The sequence below is a fragment of the Calypte anna genome, chromosome 2, assembly GCF_003957555.1.
Source record: "Calypte anna isolate BGI_N300 chromosome 2, bCalAnn1_v1.p, whole genome shotgun sequence".
NCBI classification, from domain to species: domain Eukaryota; kingdom Metazoa; phylum Chordata; class Aves; order Apodiformes; family Trochilidae; genus Calypte; species Calypte anna.
In genome coordinates, this window is record NC_044245.1 from 69,660,302 (window position 1) to 69,685,698 (window position 25,397).

General features: G+C 39.7%; 1 protein-coding gene across 1 annotated transcript in view; it reads right to left on the reverse strand.

Annotated features, from left to right (window-relative positions):
- PHLPP1 (PH domain and leucine rich repeat protein phosphatase 1) overlaps positions 1 to 25,397 on the reverse strand; it is a 136,254-nt gene that overhangs the window by 10,379 nt on the left and 100,478 nt on the right. Inside the window, 7 exon segments of the mRNA XM_030444994.1 lie at positions 1,313 to 1,443; positions 6,067 to 6,229; positions 7,211 to 7,411; positions 16,171 to 16,326; positions 20,148 to 20,243; positions 22,135 to 22,195; positions 23,682 to 23,884. Coding sequence (XP_030300854.1) covers positions 1,313 to 1,443; positions 6,067 to 6,229; positions 7,211 to 7,411; positions 16,171 to 16,326; positions 20,148 to 20,243; positions 22,135 to 22,195; positions 23,682 to 23,884 — 1,011 coding nt within the window.

Here is a 25,397-nt window from a genome sequence, read left to right on the forward strand (position 1 = left end):
ATGCCAGTGAAAATATGGCATGTAACCGGGACACACTACTTTTCTAGTACTTAAATTTGTACAATACTACTCTAGGGCATGATGCCTGAATACTACAGTAGAAAGAGACTGGTTTGCCTGTGTTAGCTGGGTCCTAGACAAGAAAAACCTCATCTTTCACTTTCAAGTTTTGACATAATTCAACTAGCTTGGTAATATATACGATTACTTTTTCCCTCCCTGTGAACCAAGAACATTAGACACTGCTTATTCACAAATGTTTCCTGTATACAATAAAGCAGGTCTTAAAATAGTGGAATGCCCTCTTTTTCCCGTGCTGTCTGCTGCAGAACAAGGATTATTGTTATATCTGTGAAAACTCATCATTATTCAAATTTCCACTTAAATTTCATAAAATCCAGATTCAAGCTAAAAGCAAACTCACACACAAGCTTTCCTTGTTTGCACAATAGATGAGGTTTCCCACCCCAGTTTCTGATCTTTGACATTTATAAAAGCAAAAAAACATGAAGCAACTGTGAAACCCCTAAAAAATAAATCAGCCCTTCATGGAATAATTCAATATGCAAGGCTAAAAGAGACTTAAAAGGAAACTCAGATCTGATTCAGCTCCCTTCAGGACCTCAAGAAAGCTCAAGACATCACAGCTGTTCACAGACAATCTGTCTTAATGCAATAGTTTCTCAACACAGCACAAGGAACTGGGCCAGTTTCAGCTATGGATAATGCCCAGGTCCCAGGGCAGAAAACAAATAGGTAGACAGGAAGGAAACAGAGGATCCCAAAGCAAGGGAAGTAGCTTTGCTGCAAGCAGAGAGAGAGATGCAAATTTTTAGGAGAGGTATGAATAAATACATAAATCAATTCGAAAACAAAAGCAGAGAGATATAAATGGTAACAAGAAATAGTATGTGAAGGGTTATAAAGCAGAGCAATGGCAAAGGGAGACCTAGGCAGAGGAATGTGAACAAAAAATATAGTGCACAATTACTGTTGAGTATAGTAAGTATTTTGGTTGAATCTAATGTCAGAAGTAAAAGGGAAATCAAACTGGCCCAATGATAGTTATACCAGACTAGCAGATCCCTTCATGAGTTACAGCTAAAAGCAATTGCACTGCAGTGGGTAAAGTCATCCTCTTAAACGAAGCATCGATTTCCAACCTAACCCCATAATCTGTTATTTTCTGATCTACTGACAACAGGGAGATGTACTCCCTTACAAGAGATTCACACTTCCATGTATGGTGGTTTTGTTGCATCCTAGTGACAGGAGTTGCTGTGCCCCCTCCATGCTCGGTGAGGTAACTTACTTCAGCAGCTCTAGGGTTTTGTGATCCAAGGCTAATCTGGGATTTCCAGTCAGGTCCAGCTCTTGTAGTTTTGGAGGCAGGTTTTCAGGCAATGTGACTTCACTCAGTTCATTGCAGCTTAGGTCCACACACTGCAGGAGGAAAGCAGCCAAATAAGCAAGAGAACTCAGCTGTCATCAAGATCATACAAAGTTTGATTAAACGCAGTAATGCATGTCTCATGGACAATAAAGGCTGCAACCAGGACCTAAGACCATTCATTTAGGTAAGTGGCTCTTACAAAAGAAATTCATATGGCATTTAGCCATCTCAGCAGATGTCTGGGACACTTAGAAATATGTTCTCTCCATTGTCATCTTTGGCCAGGTGTCATCTTATTACAAAATCAGTGCAATTTGTCTGCTCTTCACAGAGATAAAGTTGGTAAATGTGTTTGTAATTATTTAAGAAAAAAAAGTTACCAATGAAATCAGTCTTTCAATAAATAAAGGGAACTGAGGTGAATACAGTTGGAGCTTCTGAGCCATTGGCATTTATGCCCCTATTCTGAAGTCAGTTTAAACCAGCATGAGTATAAGCAGGCTCTCAGGAATTCAGTATTTACTGAGGGATATTAAAATAAGTAGGGTTATGAATGCATGTGGAGGGGAAAGGAAAAAAGTACTGGAGCAGTTTTAAAGACGGTTTTAACTCATGTCACTTTAGATGGATCCATATTTAAATATGAAGCCAATACGATTAGTGAAAAAAAATTAAAGCTAAAGTACTTCAGAAAAAATAGGATACAGCACAGCAGAGAAACTTGCTGGCTATCTACTAACTAAGCACAAATTAGACAGCACAGTTGCCCTGGATTGACAAAATTCCCAAACAAATGTTGTTTAATGCTGCATAACCAGATGAAAGTAAAAAAAGGGTAAAATACATCATTTTAGAATAAACCCAAATCTCCAAACCCTGTTACAGGACCACCACTGTAGCTTGCAGAAAAAACTGCAAAAAAGAAAAAGATATAAAATCTGATAAGATAAAGCGGGCTCGTATTTAACAGAGAATAGAAGAACTATCAACCTCTTTCAGGACTATTATCTATTCCCAGCCTGCAAACAGAGAAAGACTTCAGAAACTTTAATAACACAGAAACCTGAAAGAGGCGGGGAGGTTGCTTATCCTAGCTGCACATTTTGACCATCATGCAATTTCCTTTCATATAGGCAAAACACTTTTATTTTTCTAGGTATATTTGAAAAAATTTGGTCCTAAGCTGGAAGAAGGCATAAGATAACCTAGTAAGATCTCGAAAAGAACAATCTTCCAATACTTTTTAAAATACATGCAATGGAAATAACAAATTTCCAACCCAAATCTTACATCCTGAGGTTGTCTAATATGGAGGGCTTATTATCAATGAAGAACAAACCACTGATGTTATCTAAGCCTGGTAAGGAAATCAGAGTTTAAATGTGTCACGCAAAAAAAATAATAGCCAGCTTAACAGAATAGTTACTCCAGTGAGCTTTTTTCCCCTGTGCAACTCCTTGCTGCTTCCAGAGAGCCAGTAATTACTTTGCAGATTAAAGAAGCTGCCAGCAGGCCTTGCTGTGTTCAACACCTCAATGCCATTACATATTCGATGGAAGAACACGCTGGAATAACAAGTACAAAGATGGGTGAGTAATTTCACTGCTCTTGCTACATGCCTGGTATGCCAAAGGTAGAAACACTCCCGAGCAGATCCCTTGAGAAGAAGTAAAGACCATTTATTATGTTAGGATTTCTTACATTTTATTTGTACTGTTTCACAAATAGGCTGGGAGGGACTTTATGCAAATCTGTTTTTTCAGTTTAGTCCTTATTCTGCGCCCCAGGCAAGAAGAATGTTTATTTCCTAACTGAACCCGATTTCTTCATGCATTACTTTAATGCAGTAGAAGCTGTTTTAGCCCCACCCATGCAGCACAGAAAGAACAGCTCCTGCAACTGCACAGAGAATTTTGCTCTGGACCTGGCAGCTGGCAGACAGGGCTTAACATTCAGCATTTGCTTACGCAGCATTTAGACCTTTGTAATTCTTTTGTTCAAGACTGGAAAGGACTTGAGTTTCCTGCAGTTGTGACTGAAGGTGGCCATACCAACACAAACCTCTTTAACTAGGAGAAAAACTAGCAAAGATGGAGAGTTTCATCTGTAAGATGTCATTGCTACTAGAACTTCACCAATTTCAGATCTCAAGATAATGCTTCTGTAAAAGATAAGCTTGACCAAAACCTCCAACCCATCTCAGCTTTACCACAGCAGGCCAGCAGGACAACCATGAAAGAGAAGCAACTCACACATCAACAAAAACTGAATGGTAAAGTCCCAGCTGGGATAAGCAAGCCTGGGCCACTGAGCTCTGCTGAAGCAATTTTAAAAGAGCTTTTTTTTTATTTACTTACTTTGTAAGGCAAGAAAACTGAAGTCAAACAACAGTAGAGAAGAGTCTGCTGATGCAGGTGCATTCACTGACTCAAGTGTGTGTGTTTCCAGCTGCTCCACCACTTTGCAGAAGACATTTCAGTGTGCACCGACAAACCTAACTCTGACAGTATACTGCCATAAAATACAATAAAAATCCTAAAAAATGTATTGTATAAGATACCTCAGAGCCATCCATTGGGCTCTTTAACAGAGGCCAACACAATTTCTATAGCCTTGACTGCAGTGTTTCAATAAGGCTTAGAGACCACTAAAATGACCTTGTGTTTGGAAATCCTGAAGTTACTGCAAGTGTGAAATCATCATCATTTACACTAGCTTTCCTTCTGAAATTGCTTCAGACAGCATAGTAACTAGTTACAGTTACTAACTGCTGCTACTAAGTGCTCCAGAACCACAGAGTGAAAAAGCCATAAGCTATCAGCCTCTCAAGCTAATAAAACACAAAAGAAGAACAGCCATTACCTCACATTATAGAGTTCCCTCCAAAGTTCAGAGTGTTTGCAACCTCAGCTAAAATTAACCACCAAATATGATATAATCACAGAGGTGACATGAGACTGTACAACTCTGTGCTTTGCTACGAGCAGGTTTTTTTCACCAAACAACCAAATCCATATTCGATAAATTCTAAACTTAATCCGGCACATTCTGAATGTTCTCACGTACTTAAGGAGCTCTGCTTACACTAAGTAACAGATAAAGGCAGGCAGCACAAGCTTCACCTCCAAACCCTGACCTAGAGAAATCAAGAGGCCAGAACACCTTCCCAACTGGCAACTATACAAACCCATCTTATCTAAGTCAAAAACAGGTTTAAGTACTGACCAGGCATTTTTCTTTCGACAGAGGTTGAGTCCTAAAGCACTGTGTCCTCTCAGATGAAGTCACACGTGCTATGACTGCAGTCCCAAAACACCCATGCCTCTTCTGCTAAGGGAACTAAATAACAGTATAAAACCAACAGGAAGAATATGCCAGGTATTCCAAGAGTGTTTTTCTGCTGTGCATTGCAGCAGAGTAGCATTTTATACACTGACACTTTTATAACACATGAAGCTTTCCCCAAAATGTGTGAATAAAAGGAAAGAGTTGATTGCTCCCTATCAACATGTTTACATCACCCTCATTTGGGTGTTTTTGGTTGACATCAACCTCATACATTTAAAGAAATGTTTACTGCATAGAGCCTAGCTCCCCCACCCCAATTCTTCCTTTAAGAAAAAAGGTTTTGCTTCTGATGGATTCTAAATGGCCCTCTACTTCCTCTGACCATTGTTCCAAAGAGGGAGGAGTATTCAAAACCCCATGAATTTGTTTGAGATTTCCTGGCTAAAACCACAAAGCTCATCTTTACATGTACTCGCTGTCCAACAGAATTTTTGCTCCTGCTGCTTTGCTTGACCTCAGACACTGAAGCACACATGGGAGTACAGGAACTTGGCCTTTTGACTTTACAGAACGCCCAGAGAACATCTGAGTTGTTTTGAGCTCACAACAGGTAATCAGTTCTCAGCCTTGCAGAACCACAGATTTTCTGCCATATCTCAAGATCTGTATGCTGTGAGTTAACCATCTCCCAGGCCTGGCCAGCAGGAACATCATACAGCACAAAATATTCTGTGCCGTAGCCAGGCGAGAAGCGGGAACTTGACTGACAAAAAGAAAGCAAGTAGAGTTCTTCAGTGTGGTCAAGCAAAGAATGTGTCCCACGAAAAAAAGTGTCAGGAAAAGTACAGAATCATTTCTGGAGACACATACAAGGGATAGATTAAGCGTTCCTCCAGTTGTGCAGTATATGACTGCAATTAGGAAAATAAAGTAGCTTGCTTCAGTACTCAAATCTTGCTCTCCTGGAATTTATCTCTGTCCCCAAGGCCTATCCCATTTTGCAGCTTCAGCGGTTTTTAACACATGCTCTTAACGAAGTCCATTCCTACACAATCAACCAATTGCCAAGGAAGAGTTAATTACACATAGCTCTTGCCAAATTTTTAAGTTGTATCATAACAGCCTGTTGCAGAAGACAATTACCACTTATTTGGCAGAGAAGAAAGGATCCGGTGAACAAGAGCACAAAATCAGATTTTGAGGCTGCTCTTCCCTTCCACTGTGCAGTGAAGGGCTGAATATTTTGCATATAACCTCAAGAGGAGAAAGCAGCTGTCAGATCTCTGTAATTTCTGAAAATACACTATCCTGTAGCACCAAGAGACCTGAGGGGAGAATAGAACCCGCATTATACCCGCTTCTTCCAAAGCACATTAATGCCTTACCTTTATTTCAGAAAGCTGCATGACTTCTGGGAAGACTTCGATGCAGTTGGAGTGAGCAATAACAGTATGCATACGCCTGCAGTTCATGATGGTTGTTGGAATGGCTTTCAGTTTGTTCCCACTAATATCAATTTCCTCCAACTCTTCCAGCTTGGCCATTTTACTATGAAAACAGAAGTTTGAGAATTGTTTCTTTTAATAGACACACATGTATTTTGAAGTGGTGATAAGAGCAGTGGTCTTCATTATTCTAAGAAAATAAAATTGCAGACTTTGTCCTTGTTCACATCAGTGCTTGTCACCTCTCCTCACATCAGAAGGCAACGCAGTTGTGGAAAAAAATGTGTGCTGCTTCTGTTAATGCCATGTTTCAAGTGACTTATTTTGCCTATATTACTCCTGCTCACCAGCTCTTTTCCATGCTTTTTCTTTCTTCCCTTCCCCTTCTCTCAATTCTAGTTTCTCACTTCAGTCCAGATTTGCCCTTCCCTCTTCTGACATCTCACTCAGCCCTTCTCCTTCTCCCTTGCCATTGAAGCCAGCTGCTCAGTATATCACACAAGGACAAAGATCTCTCTTCCTTTATTTATTAGCATCTCTTTCCCAAGGTTATACCCCATCACCTTTACAGCACATCTTATACTTGAAAGACTTCTGATTAAAACAGAGTGAATTGAAAGTACAGAAGTTGCTGCCAAAGCAGAATCTCCTTCTGGAGGGAGAGGACTTTTCCTCAGTGGAGTTTAGTCCACTTCCACAGGGCATTTACAGACTACTGTGCTCACAAAGCTCTCGTAAGAAGCCCACCAGGTGGAAGCAAAGTGACCAAGCCAGAGGAAACAGACGACCTCCTTGCTTGACTTCAAAAGCATACTGCTGTCATGCTGAATTAGTCCAGTTGAAAAGAATTCCAAGCACAGCCAAAACACACCAACTAACATGCAGCACTCAGTTGTCTGTGTAACACAAGAGAGGGTAGCAACATGTACGAGGGCATAGCAGGTGAACCCACCCACTGAGTGTATCACTGAATTCAAAATACAGCCTGTGCCATCACATTTCTGAGCAATTTTGTTCTTGATGCATAAGTGTTTCGTGGTGCCCACCCACTGCTGGGCCAGAGGCAGTGAGACCATTTACCCACCTTGCAGGGAAGCTCTGTAGGTGATTGTAAGCCATGTGCAAGATTTTCAGGTGTGGATGGCCTGTTAACAAGGGCACGCATTTGTCTGTGAGGTTGTTATTGGTCAAGTACAACTCCTGTAAGATGCTATGGGTTTCTTCAGAAAGAGTGGCTGGAGGAAGCATTTCCAGTTTGTTGGCAGAGGCATTAAGAAACCTCAGGCTGCAAAGAGAAGTTGCATAAGGGAGTTCAGTGAAACATCCTGCAGGTTTTGCGTAGAAGTGTAAATAAATATCTCTATTTTTAAGAATTATGTTGGTTATTAAGTGAAGTTCAAAAACAAAAGGCCACAATGATGAATAAAGACCAAAAGTTTAGCCTTATATGAATGAAACTTCTAACTGTGTTTTTAAATGAACACATTTGTGCAAACTAAATGAGTATGTCAAAATGTCTGTCCCTTACCAAGACCTCAGTACCTCCAACTTCCGTACAGATGAACCTGCAGGTAACAGCAACAGCAAAGCACATAATTTCCCTATTCATTCCACATAAAAATGAATCCTGAATTAATCATCAACAAGCCATGAGAGTATTAACTGCCCTAAAAGAAATAATTGGTTAAAAAGCCCACTGATTTTTCACAGTATTTTAAATGTTGGTTAGCCTGCAGACTGTTACTTTGTTTAAACCTGGAGTCCTGAAAGCAACTACAAAATATGAAGAAGTATTCTCGCAATACCTGGGTAACTAAAGATGCCCTAGTCACAAAAAAAACCTCTGAGACCAAGAAGTTATTTGTGCTTCTGATTTTAGAGAGACAGCACTAATAGAAAATTAAGTTTAAAAATTTATATACTTGCTTGCTGATGTATGCAGCAAGACAGCCAGACCTCTCTGCAGTTCCCGAGTGCCCTTCCCCTAAACTCCCCAAAGTAGCAGAAACCCTTGTCACTGAGGTCCAGCCAGAAGAAGCAAGGACTGAAGCAGCACAGAAATGAAGTTATTCTTCCTCCCTCAAAGGACTTTTCCCAGGATGGGAATAAGTCCTGTTGAGGTACAGGCACTGTCCACTCCAATTCTGCAGGCAGAGGATTCATATTTCTTTAGGGGACTTTGGTGAACACAGCAGCACTGGAGGAATCCATACACACTGCAGGCATCTTGAGGGTTAGAATTCACACAAGCAATTCCAAAGAAATGGAAAAATAAGGCTATTTATCCTTTAGTAACCAACTCTGGCACAAACATGCCTTTTCAACAGAAGTAAGACTTCTCTCTTCCTTCCTCCCCTTTTCAGAAAGGGCTGCCTTAGAGAACTTGCAATACAGAAGTGTGTGTTTGCCTGCCAGTCTGCACTGCTCCAACCAACCAACAGGAATGGGCAGCTGCAATGGGCAAAGCTGCATTCACGAAACAAGACTCAGAAGTGAGATGACTGAAGCCTATAAAGCCACTGATCATGATGCAAAAGGTAGGTGCCTTCCTGTCTATTGATCTTAAGCAGCAAAATACTGACAGCTTCACCCACGCATGCAAAAATCCAGACTGACCTTTAAGGTCTATTAATGAATGAAATGGATTTGCAAGGGCTGCAGCTGGTTGAAACTTGTTCAGCAGCAAATAAGGGTCAGACATGCTACAGAAGAGTCACGTGGAATGCCAAAGGATTACAAATAAAAAAAACCAAAAACAACACACCACTATTTCCATTAGAAGCAAAAATCTCTCAGCACTGCACAGAACTGAAACTAGGTTAGCTGTTCTACTCAGAGGAGTCCACTTCAGAGAAACAGTTTAATCCTCAGGCTCATTCATTATTCACAGGGATGGTTAGACTCCAGAGGAGGAAGGGAGGAGAGAGAGGATTAATACAGAGAAGGGAATAAGCAGCTGAGAGGAATTTTAAAACTACTTATTTATTCTAAAAAGATGCTGCTCAATTTCACCCTCTAGCTATAAACTAAAAATATATTAAACTCATTCAAAGTTGGATTACTAAACTGAAGCATACCACATCAATGGCTGCTGTACTTAAAAAAACACCAGCAAGCACACTTATTGCTAAAGTGCAGATAATTATTACTTTGCCAACTTCAACCTAATAAACATGACAGTCTACTCTCTCCACAAAAAAAGGCACTTTTATTAACATTAAAGCTACAATACCTTTTGTACCATTCATAGTACAAAAAGGTCATCTTCAGCTCAGCCTGGAAAGCCTTAAATAATAAAAAGGTTTAAGGCTACTGGGAAAAGGGAACTTTCACAGGAATATGACGGGGATGAGGAGGTGGCAGCAAAACATCCCCCAGGAAAGGGCATGTTCCATTACCCAAAAGAGGGTACATCTGAATGTTACTGATATTCTTGCAGATTGCAGCAGAATAACCTGGAATGTTTCACAGTTAAAGTATTACCATCTTTTAATAACCACAGCCAAATAGATAACTTAAAGAGCATCTTATAATTATGAAGTTCAGAGTAATGTAATTTACTTGAGTACAGCTAGTCCAAAACACAGCCGCAAGCTTTGAGTAAGAAAAGGTACATTGCTGTGATAAAGCTGAAATTAAGATTCTAATATACTGAAGCCATTTTAAATTAAAAAGAAAAATTAACCAAACAAAACCTCTTTTGTTTTTATTAAAACTTTCACCATTGGTGGAATACAACAAGAAATTTCAAGCTCTGTCCTCTCACTGGACCAAATCTGTATATTTCTACCAAAAATAAGTCTTGATGCGTCTATTTTCCAGTGGGGAAAGGAGAGAGGAGAGCTGTTGCACTGTACCCCTCTGTTCCTTTTGCCAAATCTTCCAGAGAATGATCCATCAACACTGGGAATACCCATCACCCCGACCTACAGTTTGGCGTCTTGGTGTGAACAAAATCTTGCTAACAGTCTAGAACAACAACCCTGTGGTAGGAGGGTATCTCACCTACCCCATTTGTAACATCTGATGGCTGGGTAGCACTCAACAGTCACGTTCAGGGTAGTCACATACTATGTCTAATGACTAGCTAACATCATTAGAATTAAATTAACTTTTTAGGAAAGCATATGCTGCTTATTTACATGTTCCTTTTCACCAGCTGTTACATTAAAATAGTAAAAACATTATCGGAATATTCTTTGGATTTTTGGGAAAAAAAAAAAAAAGGGACACCATTCTTTGGGCAGAGAACAGAATGAACCAGCAGATTGCTACTGCCAAAGCTTTGTCAATGCTGTGCCATAATCTTATGTAAAAAAACAATTAAATCTGTACTTGCCCATCAGGTTTTCTCTCACAATGATTTAACTCAGAAGTCCTCCTCTCAGTTATTTCCGCTCCCCTGTTTCTTCGTTCTTGTGCAATGTGCCAGCTGCTACCTTAGAAGGCACATCTTATAAATGCCCTCAAGAGAAGTGGAAATTTACTTTTAGGCACAAAACTGTTCCCATCTCTCTTGTGCATGGACTTAAAGTGATTAATGTTCCTTGAAGATATCCCACTCATATTGCTTATCAGATGGAAGCGGAATGTCAAGTATTAAAGCTCAGTCCAAAATTAATTGTTTCCCTTTCCAATTCCACCCACACACTATACCACAAGCTCATGAAAAAAGTACAGCATCACTACAAAACCCTGAATTCAGCAGCTTGTGCACATACCAGAAGCATAATATAGCAAGGGAAGCATGAATTAACAAGTACTTGAAGAGTGTCAGAGATTAAGAAAGAAATGAAGGTGCTAGCAGGGAGATGCCAGAATTCTTCAGCCTTGACAAGGTGCAAATTCTCCTCTGGGGTAATAATATAAACATCGATCTCCAGCTGGAATAAGTCACCTTCACTTTTATGGGGTATTAAAGTACAAACCCTTGCTGGACTCAACTTCTTCAAGAGAGAAAATAGAAAAGAAAAAAGAAAAAAAAAAGACTGTCCCAAAAAATAGGGTAGACTCAAGGACATAGATCTAAATCAACAAAACAGCCCTGGTATGCAGTCAAGTGAACTGCCTGCTTAAACCCAGAGAATACCAATCTCAATTTGGATTTCCAAAAGCAGAGGAAGAAAATCTGCTGCTGAAAGCCACAAAAGGTATTGACTGTTGTGAGCATACAGCATCTCCCAGTTCCTCACCATTCTCTGAGCTTGGCAAACATGGCTTTTTGGTAAGACACAGCCATTACTGAAAAATGCAAGTCCTCCAAAAACCTTAGGAATGTTTAACATTAAAAGAAGCAACACAGATAACTGTATCCAATGAAAAGGCAGTAGCAAATCTAAACCACCGTGCTTAGCTTGAAAGTACTGATAAGAGATGGAAAGAATACTGCAGCTGCAAAAAGAGAACACGCAGAGAAATCAAGATCTTCAGTCTGGCCTGTGCCCCAAGATCTCCATCAGCACAGAGCAATCAAATTTCTTCTTCAGGCCCTTCTGCAGAGAAGTGCCCTCAATTTCTGACCATGTAATCCTGAAGTAATTTATGATTGTGGCAGCAGGTGTGTGAGGAAGAATCATGTAAGCTACGTGTATCTGAGAGGAAAATGACTGAAGAGGCAGGGGAGAAAGGGAGAGAAAAATCCAACGCAAATTTGCCAGCCCATGCAAACAGGGATATTTCTGCTCCTTAAAAAACAGAAAGAAAGAAAAAAAATACTGAAAGGATAGAAAAATTCAAGTGAATCCCCTCCCTGTTGATGAACTGCCAAAAAACCCCACCTAACTGCTACAGCCTCTTTGGTTCTTACTTTCTAACCTATCTTCAGTTCTTCCATTAATTGGGATTTTCCTAGTTTCTAATGTATCTACTTGCAAACTCTAGCCTACCAGTAAGGAAACAAACACAGCTAGGCATGTCTGCAACAAAAGTATGTGCATCAAACACTCAGATAGCTCTTTGCATTCATTTGAATTTGTTTCCTCCCTCACTTCTCCTGCATCCATTATAATATTGAACACTTGCATCAAAAAGAAGCAGCCACAGTGGGTGGAAATATCAAACAAGAGCAAGTTTAACTGGGTCACCCTCCAGAACTCCAGAGGAAAATGAAAAACCAACAACAAACCAAACAAACAAAATTAAATCAAATCAAATCAAATCAAAACAATCAGAAAATCAAACCAGATAAGAATAGCTGAACAAAGCTAAAAAACAAGAATCACGCAGACAAGAGCCCAGACAAGCTCTGAACAGCTGACTGGCTTGGCCAACACAGCGGGCCACTACCAGAAACTAGAGAAGAAAGCCCAGGGTTTAGTAAGTACACATCACAGCTACACATCTTCACCTCAACTGCTTTAAACAGTCCAGTGGACATGTTAAGGATTTATTCTGAAAACATTCACACTAACTGCAAAGGAAGCTTAGGCAAGAAGCAACCCCTCCCCCTTCACTACTGTGTCTCCATTTTGAAATAAGTCCCTTGACCACTGCCACTGCTTTTCTGCCATGCTCCACTAAGGCTTGAATGCTTGCCCATACTACCCAATGAGCATTTTGTAGCACTGCTTACAAGCCATTTAACAGTAGTTTGCAGCACGCTGCTCAAGAAAGGCAGTAAAATGGGTATACAAGACATGGACAGAGCAGAGTCTAACACACATCACAACAGATGAGGCAGTGGATAGAAAAGAAGCAGTGCCAGAATGCAGGTGTATGAAAAAAGGCTCAGGACTCAGCTTGGACATTTTCCCCACCAGTTGTAGCAGTTGCATGAATTCTGGTTTTGCAGCATCTGGTAATGAGAAATGAAGAGATTATCTGGCTGCCTCTGTGGTGCTCATCTTGCCAAGAAAATCCCCACCCCACAAGAAAAAGCCTTGCTAACATGATCAAGATGTGCATATTTTCAGTGCAATACAAAGAAACAAGCTATGTCTTCGTCAGATAAATGTTTCATTGGGTAGTTCTCAAGTTCTCCTGAAGTAACAGTTTAAAATAGAAAATTAACGAAAAAGCAGACCAACAAAATATCCGTAAATTATACTCATCAGCAATGAAAGACACCTTCCCACTGTCCTGTGAATTAAGGCAGAAGAGTGATGTTGGTTGACTCTCCTTTTAAAAGAAGAGAGGTTTTTCACTATTTTCTTTCCCTTTTTTTTTTTTTCTTTTGGTGAAAGTGATGTTCTCTTCATCTCATTCATGAGTACACGAATGTACTCATTTCCTTCCCTTCCTCAGATGTTCCAGATGTCAAAGTTCACCAGTGTTTGTGAAGTTTGCCCAAGGCACTTCACACCCACTTTGTCAAATATTCAGGACTGAGGAGGAGAAAGCATTTATAATTCACAACATGAGACTTCATATCAAGACAAGATATAATCTGTCAATTGAATAGATCTGAGTACCCTTCCAGAAAAAAAAATAATCTTTTCAAAGCTGCAAAAGTTAAGTTATTTTGTGGACAGATAAAGGTTCTGTGAAGTAAAGTGATTTGTTCAACATTACACACTGGGTAGAGACCATGGCAGACTGCTCAGGAAACCCAGTTCTCTTGGCACGTCTGGCAGTACAGATTGTGCTTCCCAGGGATTTCTTGGAGAAGAGAAGCATTTTACCTTTTTAGACCAAAACAAAACAACCCCCCGAACACCTTTCCTTGGCCCAGCTGACAGATGCAAACATTTGAAAACAAAATAAAAAGAAAGATGATTCCTGTAGGAAATCCAATCTGAAAGCTCAGACATTGTGAACGTGAAGGAAAACAGCATTGCAGATTAGGTTATCACTTCTGCAGCTGTCACAGCAGCACCAGCATGGACAAGCCACTTGCAAGCTAAGTCATCTAAACCAGTAAAAGGGTAGGGAAACAAGGGGGGAAAAATCCCAACCAAGCCAACTTCTTCTATTATCATCATAAGTGAGGGAGGCTGCAGCAGTGATGAGATGCCAGAATGGGTAAGCTCTGTTCATCTCCTGCAATGGTGCATCCCTTTGTTAACACCCAGAGCAGACTTTGAACACGTGCCCTGAAATGCTTGTAAGCTGTAGAAACCTGCCAAGGGGAAAAATCCTCAAGCCTCAGTCAGCCACTTAATATTGTTACTCAATATATTTTTCAATTCTACCTCTTCTCAGCACACATTTAGTAGTTTCTGGAAATCTACCACCAGTTCTGGTTTTAGCCTGTACTCGTGCATTTTGGCATCACAAAAAGATAATGAAAAAGTGTCTACACTTTTGCAGGAAAAAAAAAAAAAATTCAGGTTCTCTCTCAGTGCCACGCTTGTGCTGTTCTATATTCCAGACTTAACAACCTGTTTTTAATACAAATGTAACTAAACTATTTCTTTCTTTTCTTTCAAAGATGCAGGTAGCTTTCTGAAACTCACTTAAAGATTTATTTCCTTTCCCAGTAAACAAATAAGAATTTCAACTTGGAACTTTTAAGTAGGACTTTTTTTATTGACCTAATTTTGCAGCTTCTTTTAAAAAAGCTTTTTACAAGCTTTCATTTCTGAGGTTCCTACAGTCTCTAATGTACAATAGCTTGAAGTCATCCACAAGACAATTACAGCTGTTGATGTGAAACATCCTAGCCCATGAGCAGGCTATAAATTTCACCACTTCTAAACAGAAATGTGCCACATAATCATGATTATTACAGTAGCAGCATGGCCAAGTTTCAATGCTTTGATTGCATTTTATGTGAAGTCAACTGAAAAAATAAATATCAAATAAGCATGCTGTCAAAGGATTTCTCTCAAAGGTGGTAACCCGAACAATGCCTTAAATGTGCACAGGTATGCAATAGTATTGTTCAAAAACTACAACAAAATCAAAGTACAAAAATTATTTTAAAGGTTCTTCAAAGTAAAACAAGGCTAAAATGAATCATACAGTGTTTACCTGTCCAAGCAAAGTTGACCTTTTGAATAATAATTTTTAACCTAAATGATAAATTACTCTGAACATTACTGCTCAAGAGGAAGTCAAGTTAAGAGTTTATTCAGAAATCATTTCAGCTGTAAACCTTCTCCAGCTTCTTTGAGAACTCTCCAACTCCCAACGCTGTAAATCCCAAGACATTTAACCAGAGGTTCATGATAGAATGAACAACAGTACACAAGCAGGGGTTTTGCAATACCCTCAACTGGGTCAGGAGCTGTGACAGTGAGATCACCACTCCTCTCACTTGTGTATCGCTCAAGAAACCCAGGAGCTATGCATTCCTTTTGACACAGTTAGGATCAGAAATAAAACTCCTCAGCTCACAGTCTCACTGTATCTTAAATTATGCATGGGTTGAACACTCAGAAATCCCATGACTATTTGTGGAAGTGAAAAGGTGAAAGGAACACAGACATCAAGGGGGCTGAGCCCATCCACCATCCCCAGACTATCCTAGCAACCTTCCACATTTCAATCACAGCCACTTTACAGGGTACATTCACACCCAGGAAAAAAAAGATTATGAAGACTAAGACTAAAACATCAGCATAAAAATAAGAATCCAGAAAGCAGATTAACTACTGACACCAGCTAAATCATGACAAACATTTGAAAGACATAAAAAAAAATAAATCACAAAGGACAAGGGAATAACTGAGTTATTCTGACAGCCTTATGCACAGATTTTGTTTTGTTTGACAGGTATAAATAAGTTCTAGCCTCTGACTGAAAGGCAAAAAAAAAAAAGCTTTCACACGCCATCAAACAAGCCTAAGAAATATGTATTTAAAGAAACTGCCACTAACCCATCTCAGTGTATGTAGTAGAAAATACCATGTGCTTCACTTACAGATAGCTTTCAAGAAGTAGGTGTTTAGCAGGAGCTCAGAGGGGAAAAGAGATAACCATATAAAGCAACAAACCCAGTAAAAAGAATGAGTTTTGTTGAGTTGGACAGACATCTGTTCTTACCACACAAGGCATGGCAACATCCGAATTAGGAGAAACCCCCCATTACCCTTTCAGCTAGGATGTAACACAGGAAGCAAGGTTTCTCACACACAAGTTGAGATCAATTTTCTTTGCATTTACCTGTCTGCTTTCAAAAGCAGGTTAGATGGCAGTTCAAGGAGCTGGTTGTGTTGCACATCCAGGACCTCCACTTGCGTTCGCTCGAGCCGATCCGGTAGCCTTCCTAACATGTTATGTCCTGCCAGCAGCTTACGTAAGCTGCTATTGTAAAACAACCTTAGAGAAACAAAAAACACCAAAAATGAGAAAAATCTAAGCCAAAGAGTTGCTTTGGGAATTTAGGTGCGATGTCACGGTTTCTTACATGAAAGTGATTCAGCCAACTGATTAGCAGACATGGTATTAATTACGCACGGATCCAAGAATGTCTTCCCACTCTCCACCAACATCTTAAAAAGGTTATTCAGAGACAGGGAAGGAGGTTTATGGATGATTCAGGAGAGAAAGTAGTGAGGAAGAGTTGTCTTACTGCACCGTGCAGAACATGAATATAGAAGCACGACAGTGAAGGAGGTAATTACTAACGATGGGTGCAGAAAACTGCACTTGTGGGATCTCCCTAGCTTATGGGAGAACTTCAGAAGTGTGGGTGAAATCACCTGTCACCCCACAAGCTTCGTAGTGCTGTATTCATCATGTGCTGACTCATAATCCAATGCAATTCCACACACCCCCATTTTCCTTTTCTGTTAATACCAGACTAACATAAAGCCTCCTTTCCAGTCCTACAGCGAATGAAATTTATCTAATCGGCTTTACTTTCTTGAGCTTTTACAAATTATAGATGACCTAAAGCCCCATTCTCTGGCTCCTTTTTTGGGGGGCTGGTGGAGAAAAGGGGAAGGAGAAGAGGACACCAGAAAGACACAAGAGCGTATTGCTGTTTTGATCAAATAGCAAAGCTAAAATTTGCACTATACATAACATAACAAGGAGTTTAAAACCTGTGACTAAAGAGCTCAAAAACGGCACAGCTCTTGATTTTAAACAGGAGTCATCTTCAGCAAAGTAAGGAGAAAAAAAAAAGATCATTCTTCATCTGCCACCTGTTTTATGTTCCTGCTACTGTACTATTTGATCCGGCGAGCCTGTGCATCATGATGACCTGTTTCAATCAAAGACTTTCGAATTACTCAGCATTAAAGCAAAAATCTTCTTCCCTCTGCTACAATGACCCAAATACACAGAAAGAGCCTCCCCCCTGCCTTCTCTACAAAACAACAGGTCATTGGATTATTGTGCCAAAATCATCAATGAAGTATGCTGAGTATTTTTCCCTTGACAGATACAGTCATGCTTCGTATCTGTGCGCCAGTGGTAACAGTTATCTCAGTTGGCTGGATTGTCTGCGTTTATGGCCATGGATACAAGTCAACAGGCAGCTGTATTATTCCAGAAGGCTCAATTCAGGGTGAAAAGACTTACCTTACAGTGATAAGCATATCTTTTATATTTTTATAATTCAACCATTTCTTTCCACTCCACTTCTACTTGAAAATTTCTCCATTACAGATTTGCTTTTCCATTATATTTTCTTTCCTAACTTAGAGTTGCCACTATCATCAACAACAACCATCATAGTAAAAAGAACTGAGTGACCACACCCTTTAAAAATGATTTATTTGTTCTGATGGGTGGGGGCTCTGCTATTCTTAAATACAAAAGTTCGAAACACAGTGAAAACCTTAGCAATCAACTTTTCCATGCAAATATATTTTATAAATAATTCAGAAGAGCTAAGTCTTTGAGGGTTTTTTTGTTTGTGGTTGGTTGTTTGTTTTTCTTGTTTTCCAAGTAAGACAAGCACTAAAAGAACTAAGCTGGTTTAACCACCTGCAGTTAACTGAGCTCTTGATGAGCCTGAGCCACCTTGTTTTCAAGCTGTGTGAAGAACCAGGACACAGGAACTGCTCTTAATTGGGGGCACTTGCCCAACTCCCACCAGAAGTTTTGATGGGATCAAAAAGTTCTAAGGATAAGCATGTTGCTCAGCACAAGTATCTTCTGAAAAAAAAACAACCTGGTTTGGTGAAAGCATTCAACCAATTCCATTAGTAGGCAACTGTTCAAGAGAACACAATGTTGAATACAAATATATCTTTTATAAAAAAACAGAAGAAAAGTAACAAAAATGCATATGGACATTTGTTCACTGGTGGCAGCAAGGTCACTCTGGCAACTCTTAATTAAAGCATCTCCATTTTCTTTGGGAAATGGGCAATCTTTGGCAATGCCAGCTTCATAGCAATGAATGTGTCCTGCATAGCTAAGACTAAGTATCCATTTTGTTATTTTTCAGTACTTTTCAAGCAGAAACAGCTTCTTTACAGCCCAGTATGCTTTCCCCCTCCCCCCCCCTCTCACATTTTCTCTAATTGGGACAAAGAGTAGTAAACAATCCTCTGTCAACTCTGTCTTGGATGGATTTTTTGTTTCAAGAGGCAAACACCTGTATCATAAACATGTTTGTTTAGATTTGGTGCAACCTTCAGCCTTGCAGGAAACTGCTGGCCAGTCAAGGCTTGGACATTTGAGGTTAGCATTGAAAGCCTCGTAGGAGAGTCCTGGCTAACTCATTTTACAGGTTTTCAGACTGCTATTCTATGTAGAAGGAAAAGCACATGGAAGTGTACGTGAACACTTACTGGGTACCATTATTTACATGATACTTAACAATAGGTCTATACCCCTGATCCATTTGCATTTGAATCCAGACCCAGATTTAACCTGAAGTTTAACAGACATTCAAAGCCTGCGTTTTGAATTGGGCTTTAAAACAGACCTGACTTATGAGGAACTAAGCTATCTAAACACATACTACAAAGAAGAGCTTTCAAAGATAAGCTGTTTCCTGGGGTTAATGATAAGATGTCAGGATAGACAAGTGGGATGTTGACTGTACCTAATTTCAGCTAATCATTAATCTCCCAAAGATATCCGGTATGCTTTGATAGTCCTTTTTGTTATGAAGTGCAAGCGAAAGGCAAATGAGGTTTTGTTCCCTTCCCTCCCTCCTGAGTAGGAGAAGTTTCACTTTTTGTGAAAAAACAGAGGGTTTAATACTCTGCATGTCAGTCCGTTAGTTTGGTAAATCTCGATCCTTTTCTGCCCACATTTCTGAAATCTGTTCTCATTTCTGACACTAAAACTGCCAGTTTACGCCATATGGCACATTCATCTGACCCAGACAAAACTATCCCTTTTGGTTTCTGTTGCTCTTCTGTGCTGTACAGCTCCATAAGGAAAATATTTAATAGCTCATCATATACTAGCTGTCTACAATCTCCAATGGTTCCGCACATCCCCACACAATTTCACCCTTTGCTCCTAGTATGTTCTCCTTTCACAACATCTTTAAGCATACAGAGCAGCCAAGAATGCCAGCTCTCTTTCAGTTAAGTCAGGGACTTCAAAATTGTTAGTACCTGTACCTGACCAGTATACACTCACCTGGAACAGATCTCTCTAGAAACAGACATTCATTATTTAAACCCAGCTCCTGTTTTCTTACTGTTCACTTGTTTTCCTATAATTTGAATTTATCAATTTTAAGTTTAAACTGGGAAAAAAAAAATATTTGTAGTGAGAATGACTGCTCTACTTGCAGGAGTTTGCTTGTTTGATGAGGCTTTGCATGCTTCTTTCAACCCTTTTTCACTCAAACAAGGCTGTGAACTGTAGTCTCTAGGCACCACTGAGTTACAAGATCTAGATCTCTAAACGGCCATGCAAATTTATGGTTGTAAATATTTAATATTCAGTATTAAAAATGAAGTGCTTTCCAGCCTGAATAGCCACGTGAACAGCTTCAAAACTTCCACCTGGAGTTCAAAGGCACTGCTTTCTCTTCATGAAAGTAAAAGAAGAAAGGCTGGGTGGAAGCTTGAGGCATGACGACACCCCATAAGGTAAAAATAAAATCAAACAAAAGATAAAACAGTCCTGACAGTCACTGGAACAAGCTAAACACTGAATCAGCAATTATTTCTGAATTGCTTATCCTGTTCCACATTGTGCAACTGGTCTGTGAGACTCACCGGGCAGGCAGCTCACGTATCTGATTGTGGCCAACATCCAACACTTCCAGTTTCCTGCTGTCACATACCCACTCAGGCAGGTTTTCCAGGTGATTTCTATGAATAAAGAACACAAAGAGGTGTAACTACATGATAATCAAGTTGCAAAAGCTATTAAGAATATAGCCTCAAGAGAGATAGATACCTGCAGGAAATAAATCTGCTTCTTAATGTTTCCTATGAGACTGTATCACTTCTCCTTCTCTAAGGGCACTACCAGTGCAGTAAGGTCCCCAGTGAGTGGGCAAGAAAGCTAACAGCATTATTATCTCCCTAGATAAGCAGCCATTAAGAAAATGGAGCAAGGTGCCGACAAAGTATCGGGGTAGAAGTACTAAGAGTATTGAGTATGTATTAAGAGTATGGAGGATGAATAAGTCTCTCTGTGGAGAAGAAATTTTGTGAGTTACTCATGAGAAGATATTCACACCCAAAACAGCTGGAACACATCTCTTATATCCCCCATAAATTCCATCTTGAAACCTACTCAACCACTCTTCAGACATCTCACTGAATGGAGCCAAATCTCTTTTTTGTGCATATGCAAGTCAAGCGTTTTGCTCTTCTTGCATTTGTCTTCACTAAACTAACCCTTTGAAAAATTAAGTTCTTTGCGGTATGTTTTTCCTAGTCTTGCACTGAGAACATGCAGAGAGGCACAGTGGGGCACCCATGGATCTTGCCTTAAAGACAAAAATTAACAGCATGAAATTCAAAGAGGAGAAATTGTGTGCATGTGCATTCACAGAGCCACTACTACGCTTAGCCCAGAGAGATGCAAAACAAGGCATCAAGTCATATTCAGGCACTCGCAGACTTGAAGTTCAGGAATAGGACCTTTACATGGCATGAACATAAAGAGATGTCCATGTACTTGTATCCTATAGTTTCTTCATGCTATAGCCTTTAACAAAAATACTCGATAGGAACCCAATCCTTCATATCCTAAGATGCCTTTTCAATTTCAAAGAGATTTCCTAAACTCCAAGCAAACCAAAAAGCTAAAGACACTCTACCCATTTATTTACACCACCACCAATGAGATTAGGCATAAAAAAGGGATTTGTAATCAAAATCATGCATTCTGATCCAATTTCATTTTGTGGAGAACACAGCTTAACAAAGAATGTTTTGCAGTAAGTCACACACTTAGTGACACCTGTGTGTTATATCTAGGTGCACAATGGGAGTAACTCATGGTTGCTTAAGATTCAAAGTTGATGGCCATTCGCCTGGGTTAACTCATTAATTGTTAACATCATCCTCAATAGCTTGGAAGTGCTTTAAGCAGGCTTTTTAATGAGTGAGATTATCACTTCAACATGAAGATAAGTAATTCCTTAAATAAGAGAGTCTTTAACAAGTGCATGAAGGGTTTTCCTGATCAGTCCTTAGATTGTAAACCAAACTAAAACTCCCTTTTCCATTTCTTTCCTTATCCTACCTCCCTTGCTAAGGTGAAGCTTATGGATGCATAAGACTGCAGACATCCTTGAAGCAGTCAGGGCTGCAGAGGACAACAATGAGCTGCAGGAGCTGTTGAACTCATGCGCAAATTGTCAAACCATCACCTACACTGGGTTTGTTACACAGACATAACCAGAAGGGAACTTCTGCACATGCCTCACATTGGCACACATTGGAATCACTGTGTTTTATCTCTATAAAACAGGAAATGTTTAAATCAGGGAAACTCCTTTCCTTTAGGTATAAAGGCATATTTTGCTTTTAGCATTAAAAAAAAAAAATTAAATTTATAAACAGGAAACAAGGAGCAACTGGCCAGTAGAAAAAAGCCCATCCTCTAAGCCAAAATTGGAATTTCAGTCTAAACTGAAAATCCATTCAATTTCCCCCTACTCCTTCTCACTAAAGTATCAGGGAATGTAATTTTTCCATAAGCCTCACTGATATTTTTACAGGCCCCTAAAAAACCCCATACTCTTACCTAGAAATATCCATATAAGCCAGGCAATTAGGAACTGGATACACATCAAGGTGAACAAGTTCTAAGGGAAAAAAAATATACAAAACCAAAAGTGGTGATAAAGCTTTGTACCTAAATGGCTGTTTCATAAGAGTAACTTTAATAAGAATTACTTTAAGCAGCTAAAACCCAGATATTTCAGAACAAGTCAGTAACCTAAAAAACTTCTGAGGATCTGGTCCTTTGTGACCGGAGTTTCATTTCCTTATTACATCTGAGTACATTTGCTGTATTAGGTTGTATGTGCTGTGGCAGACACTGCATAAATCAGAGAGGAAAAACTGGAAGATTTTCAAAGTCTCTTAGCAAATTCTCATTTTTTTCCATTTTTGTTCCAGAGCTCTAACTTCACCTCTGCCACCCTCTGACCCAAATAGTCACTAACAAACCTGCTCTACTCTTTTTTTTTTTTCACTAGTCATTAAAGGTACTGGCACAGGAAGAGAGGCTCCCCACTCTAAGGATCTGTAAGGTTTTTAGGTACCTAATGCTTAGCATTAAGGTTGAAACAAAACCAGCAGACATTTGTTTATGCCTACAGAAAATCCACTAAATTGAAAGCAGGACAAGCACTATAGCTCCTTTTGAAGATGAGACCAAATGAGGTGGCTGTGGGTGCAATGAGCCATTAAGAACAGCAAGACCAAATAGGCAGCTGATTGCAAGATAGGGGTTGACTTGGGTTCTCAGCTCACATTGCACAGCACATGCTCAGATTATGTTAACTTTTCTCAGCTACAAAGATCCTGGCATGAATACTTAATGAAAGCACAGGCTTGGATATCATTAAGGTGACAGCCTTTTAAAGACTGCTCAGACTGTTCATCAAACCCACGGCTCCCTGAGCTCACATTTTGTGTATTCCATACCAAACTACTCCAAACTATGAAAATTGTGGTAAAAACGGAGTATTTTAAGTAATAGCAGCTTCCAGAGACAAATCAAACAAATACTATTCATGGAATACAGGAGCTACTCAACTGGAAAAGATGGTGTTTTATTGAATACAAATGAAGTTACTCATTATAAATTCTGTAGCTTTCTTGACAGAGTAAGCAGCTAGAGATAGTATTAAAAATACATAGTTTTAGCTTTGTCTCACAAACGGCCACTTATCCAAACCTTCTCAACCCTGGGGAGAAGCAATCAATTCCTTATTTACCCTTACGAAGCAACAGATTAATACAACCCACGGAACCAACACCTTCAAGACCCCTTACTGCTGGAAGAGGAATTTCAGCCCAAATTCTTAAGATTTTCACCATTTTGAGACCTCCATAGCAGTAGTCCATTTGAGCAGTGAGTCATTTGAAAGTTACTTCTGAAGCTCAGAACTGCCAGTAGCATGACACAGCACATGTGAAACTCTTTTATCCAAGGCTCATGTCAAAAGCCTCCTGAGCCCACCTAATGATGAGTGCCTGCACTCCACAAGCATCCCACCGAGAACCAGGTACAAAACCAGAATTCAAATTATAACCCCACAGCTGCCCTGAAAATGCACTTACCATTGGAGGAAGCATAGAGTGCTTTGAGAAAATATCCACTGATTTTGAGGGTTACCAGTTGGTTCCGTTCACAGTGTAACACTTCAACGTTGTTAAAAACTGTTGCATCCAGCTCGCCCAGTTTGTTGTCTCTGAGATCCAGCTGGGTCACATGATGCAGAAAATCTATTTCACCAGTCTCCAATCTTCTAATTGAATTCAATCTTGCAGACAAAACCAAAGATTTAGTTACATGGAATGCTCCTGCTGCCAAGCTAATGCTCACTCTACAATCAGTTGGACTGGATTAAACCAGCATGCCTCCAAGTTCTGAGAAGGTTGATTTTAAATATTTTTTCCCTTTGTTATGACATTTTAAATGCAGAATGGATCCACTCTGTTGTCTTATCCATTGTGAAAAAGAAATTATGACACCATGCTCCTTTCTAAACTACTTTGAAAACTACTGATAAAAAGCTCTGCAAGAAATTAAGTATTACAGTTACTGTGTTTTTAAAAATAAAATACAATCTGGCTGTTACTTGTGCCTGATAGTTTGGAAAAGAACAAAACCTCTACAGTTCTGGCTGGTCTATCACGAACATCTGCTGGAAGAGCCTGGAAGATACAAGTAATCTGCAGAAATTAGAGTCTCTTGCCTTATTTAGAAGGCCAAATTGAGATTTATGAATTCCCATATATTTGCCTCTCATGTTCCTCAGCAAGCAAATTCAGAGACCTAAAAATGGGTGTTGAATGTAAACAAATAAAACCCCAAGATGAGCTTGTCAGTCAGTAAAGAAAATGGGGTTTATCACATCTTCACTGCAGTGCATTGATGTTGCCAATGTGCAGCAGCCTCCCCAGAAGTTACAACTGAATGAGATTATCTATAACCTAGCAATATTTGAGACTGCAGGGAACTCCAAAGAGTTCAGTTTCAAATTCCCAGCTTTAACCAGAACACTATAATCAGTATAGGAACATCTGCTGGCCCACTAAGCCTCCCTCGTGAGGATAAGGGCAAACACCTACAGTTCTGTTGCTGCTCTTGCTTCTGATGAGCTGTGCTCTGTGCAACAGTTGTGTTCTCAGAATAGCTACATTTTCCGGTTAAAGTAAAACGTCCCCTCCAACACCACAGCCTACTTTTTCTGTTTTCAATTTACAAGCAGTGATTACTTGGGATTTCACTGAAGCAAAACACTTCGCTGTGCAGCGAGTAGAGTTTACAAACACGTTTGACATTTATTATCCCAGGCAGTGCTACACAGAACCACTGTTCCCTGCTCTGTGCAGAGGGATGGAACCATCCTGCTGGAACTCAGGGACACCTCAGCAACAGCATCCCTGCTCTGAGACCAAATTATTTGTTTGTTTATTTGGTTTTGGCATATGTACAAACACACAGACATATTTTAACCCCACCAAAAAGGATTGAAAATATATCCATCTATTTTTAGTTGTTTTCTTAATTTATGCTGGCCTTTTCTTGACTGAAAATCCCAAGACCTACAAAACAGTATGGTACACTAAGTTCTAGCCTGAATATCTTAACTAAATGCTTCCCAAATTCATTGTTATTTGGACCTCATGGCCCAGGCTCTGAACTAAATCTTGCCCAGCTGACTGCAGAAGCTGGCTTCCCCAAAGACTTTAAGAATTAATAAGTACCTTGTACAAGAGCCATTTGTAATAAAGATCTGTTCAGACTCTGCTGAGAGCATCAATTAAAAT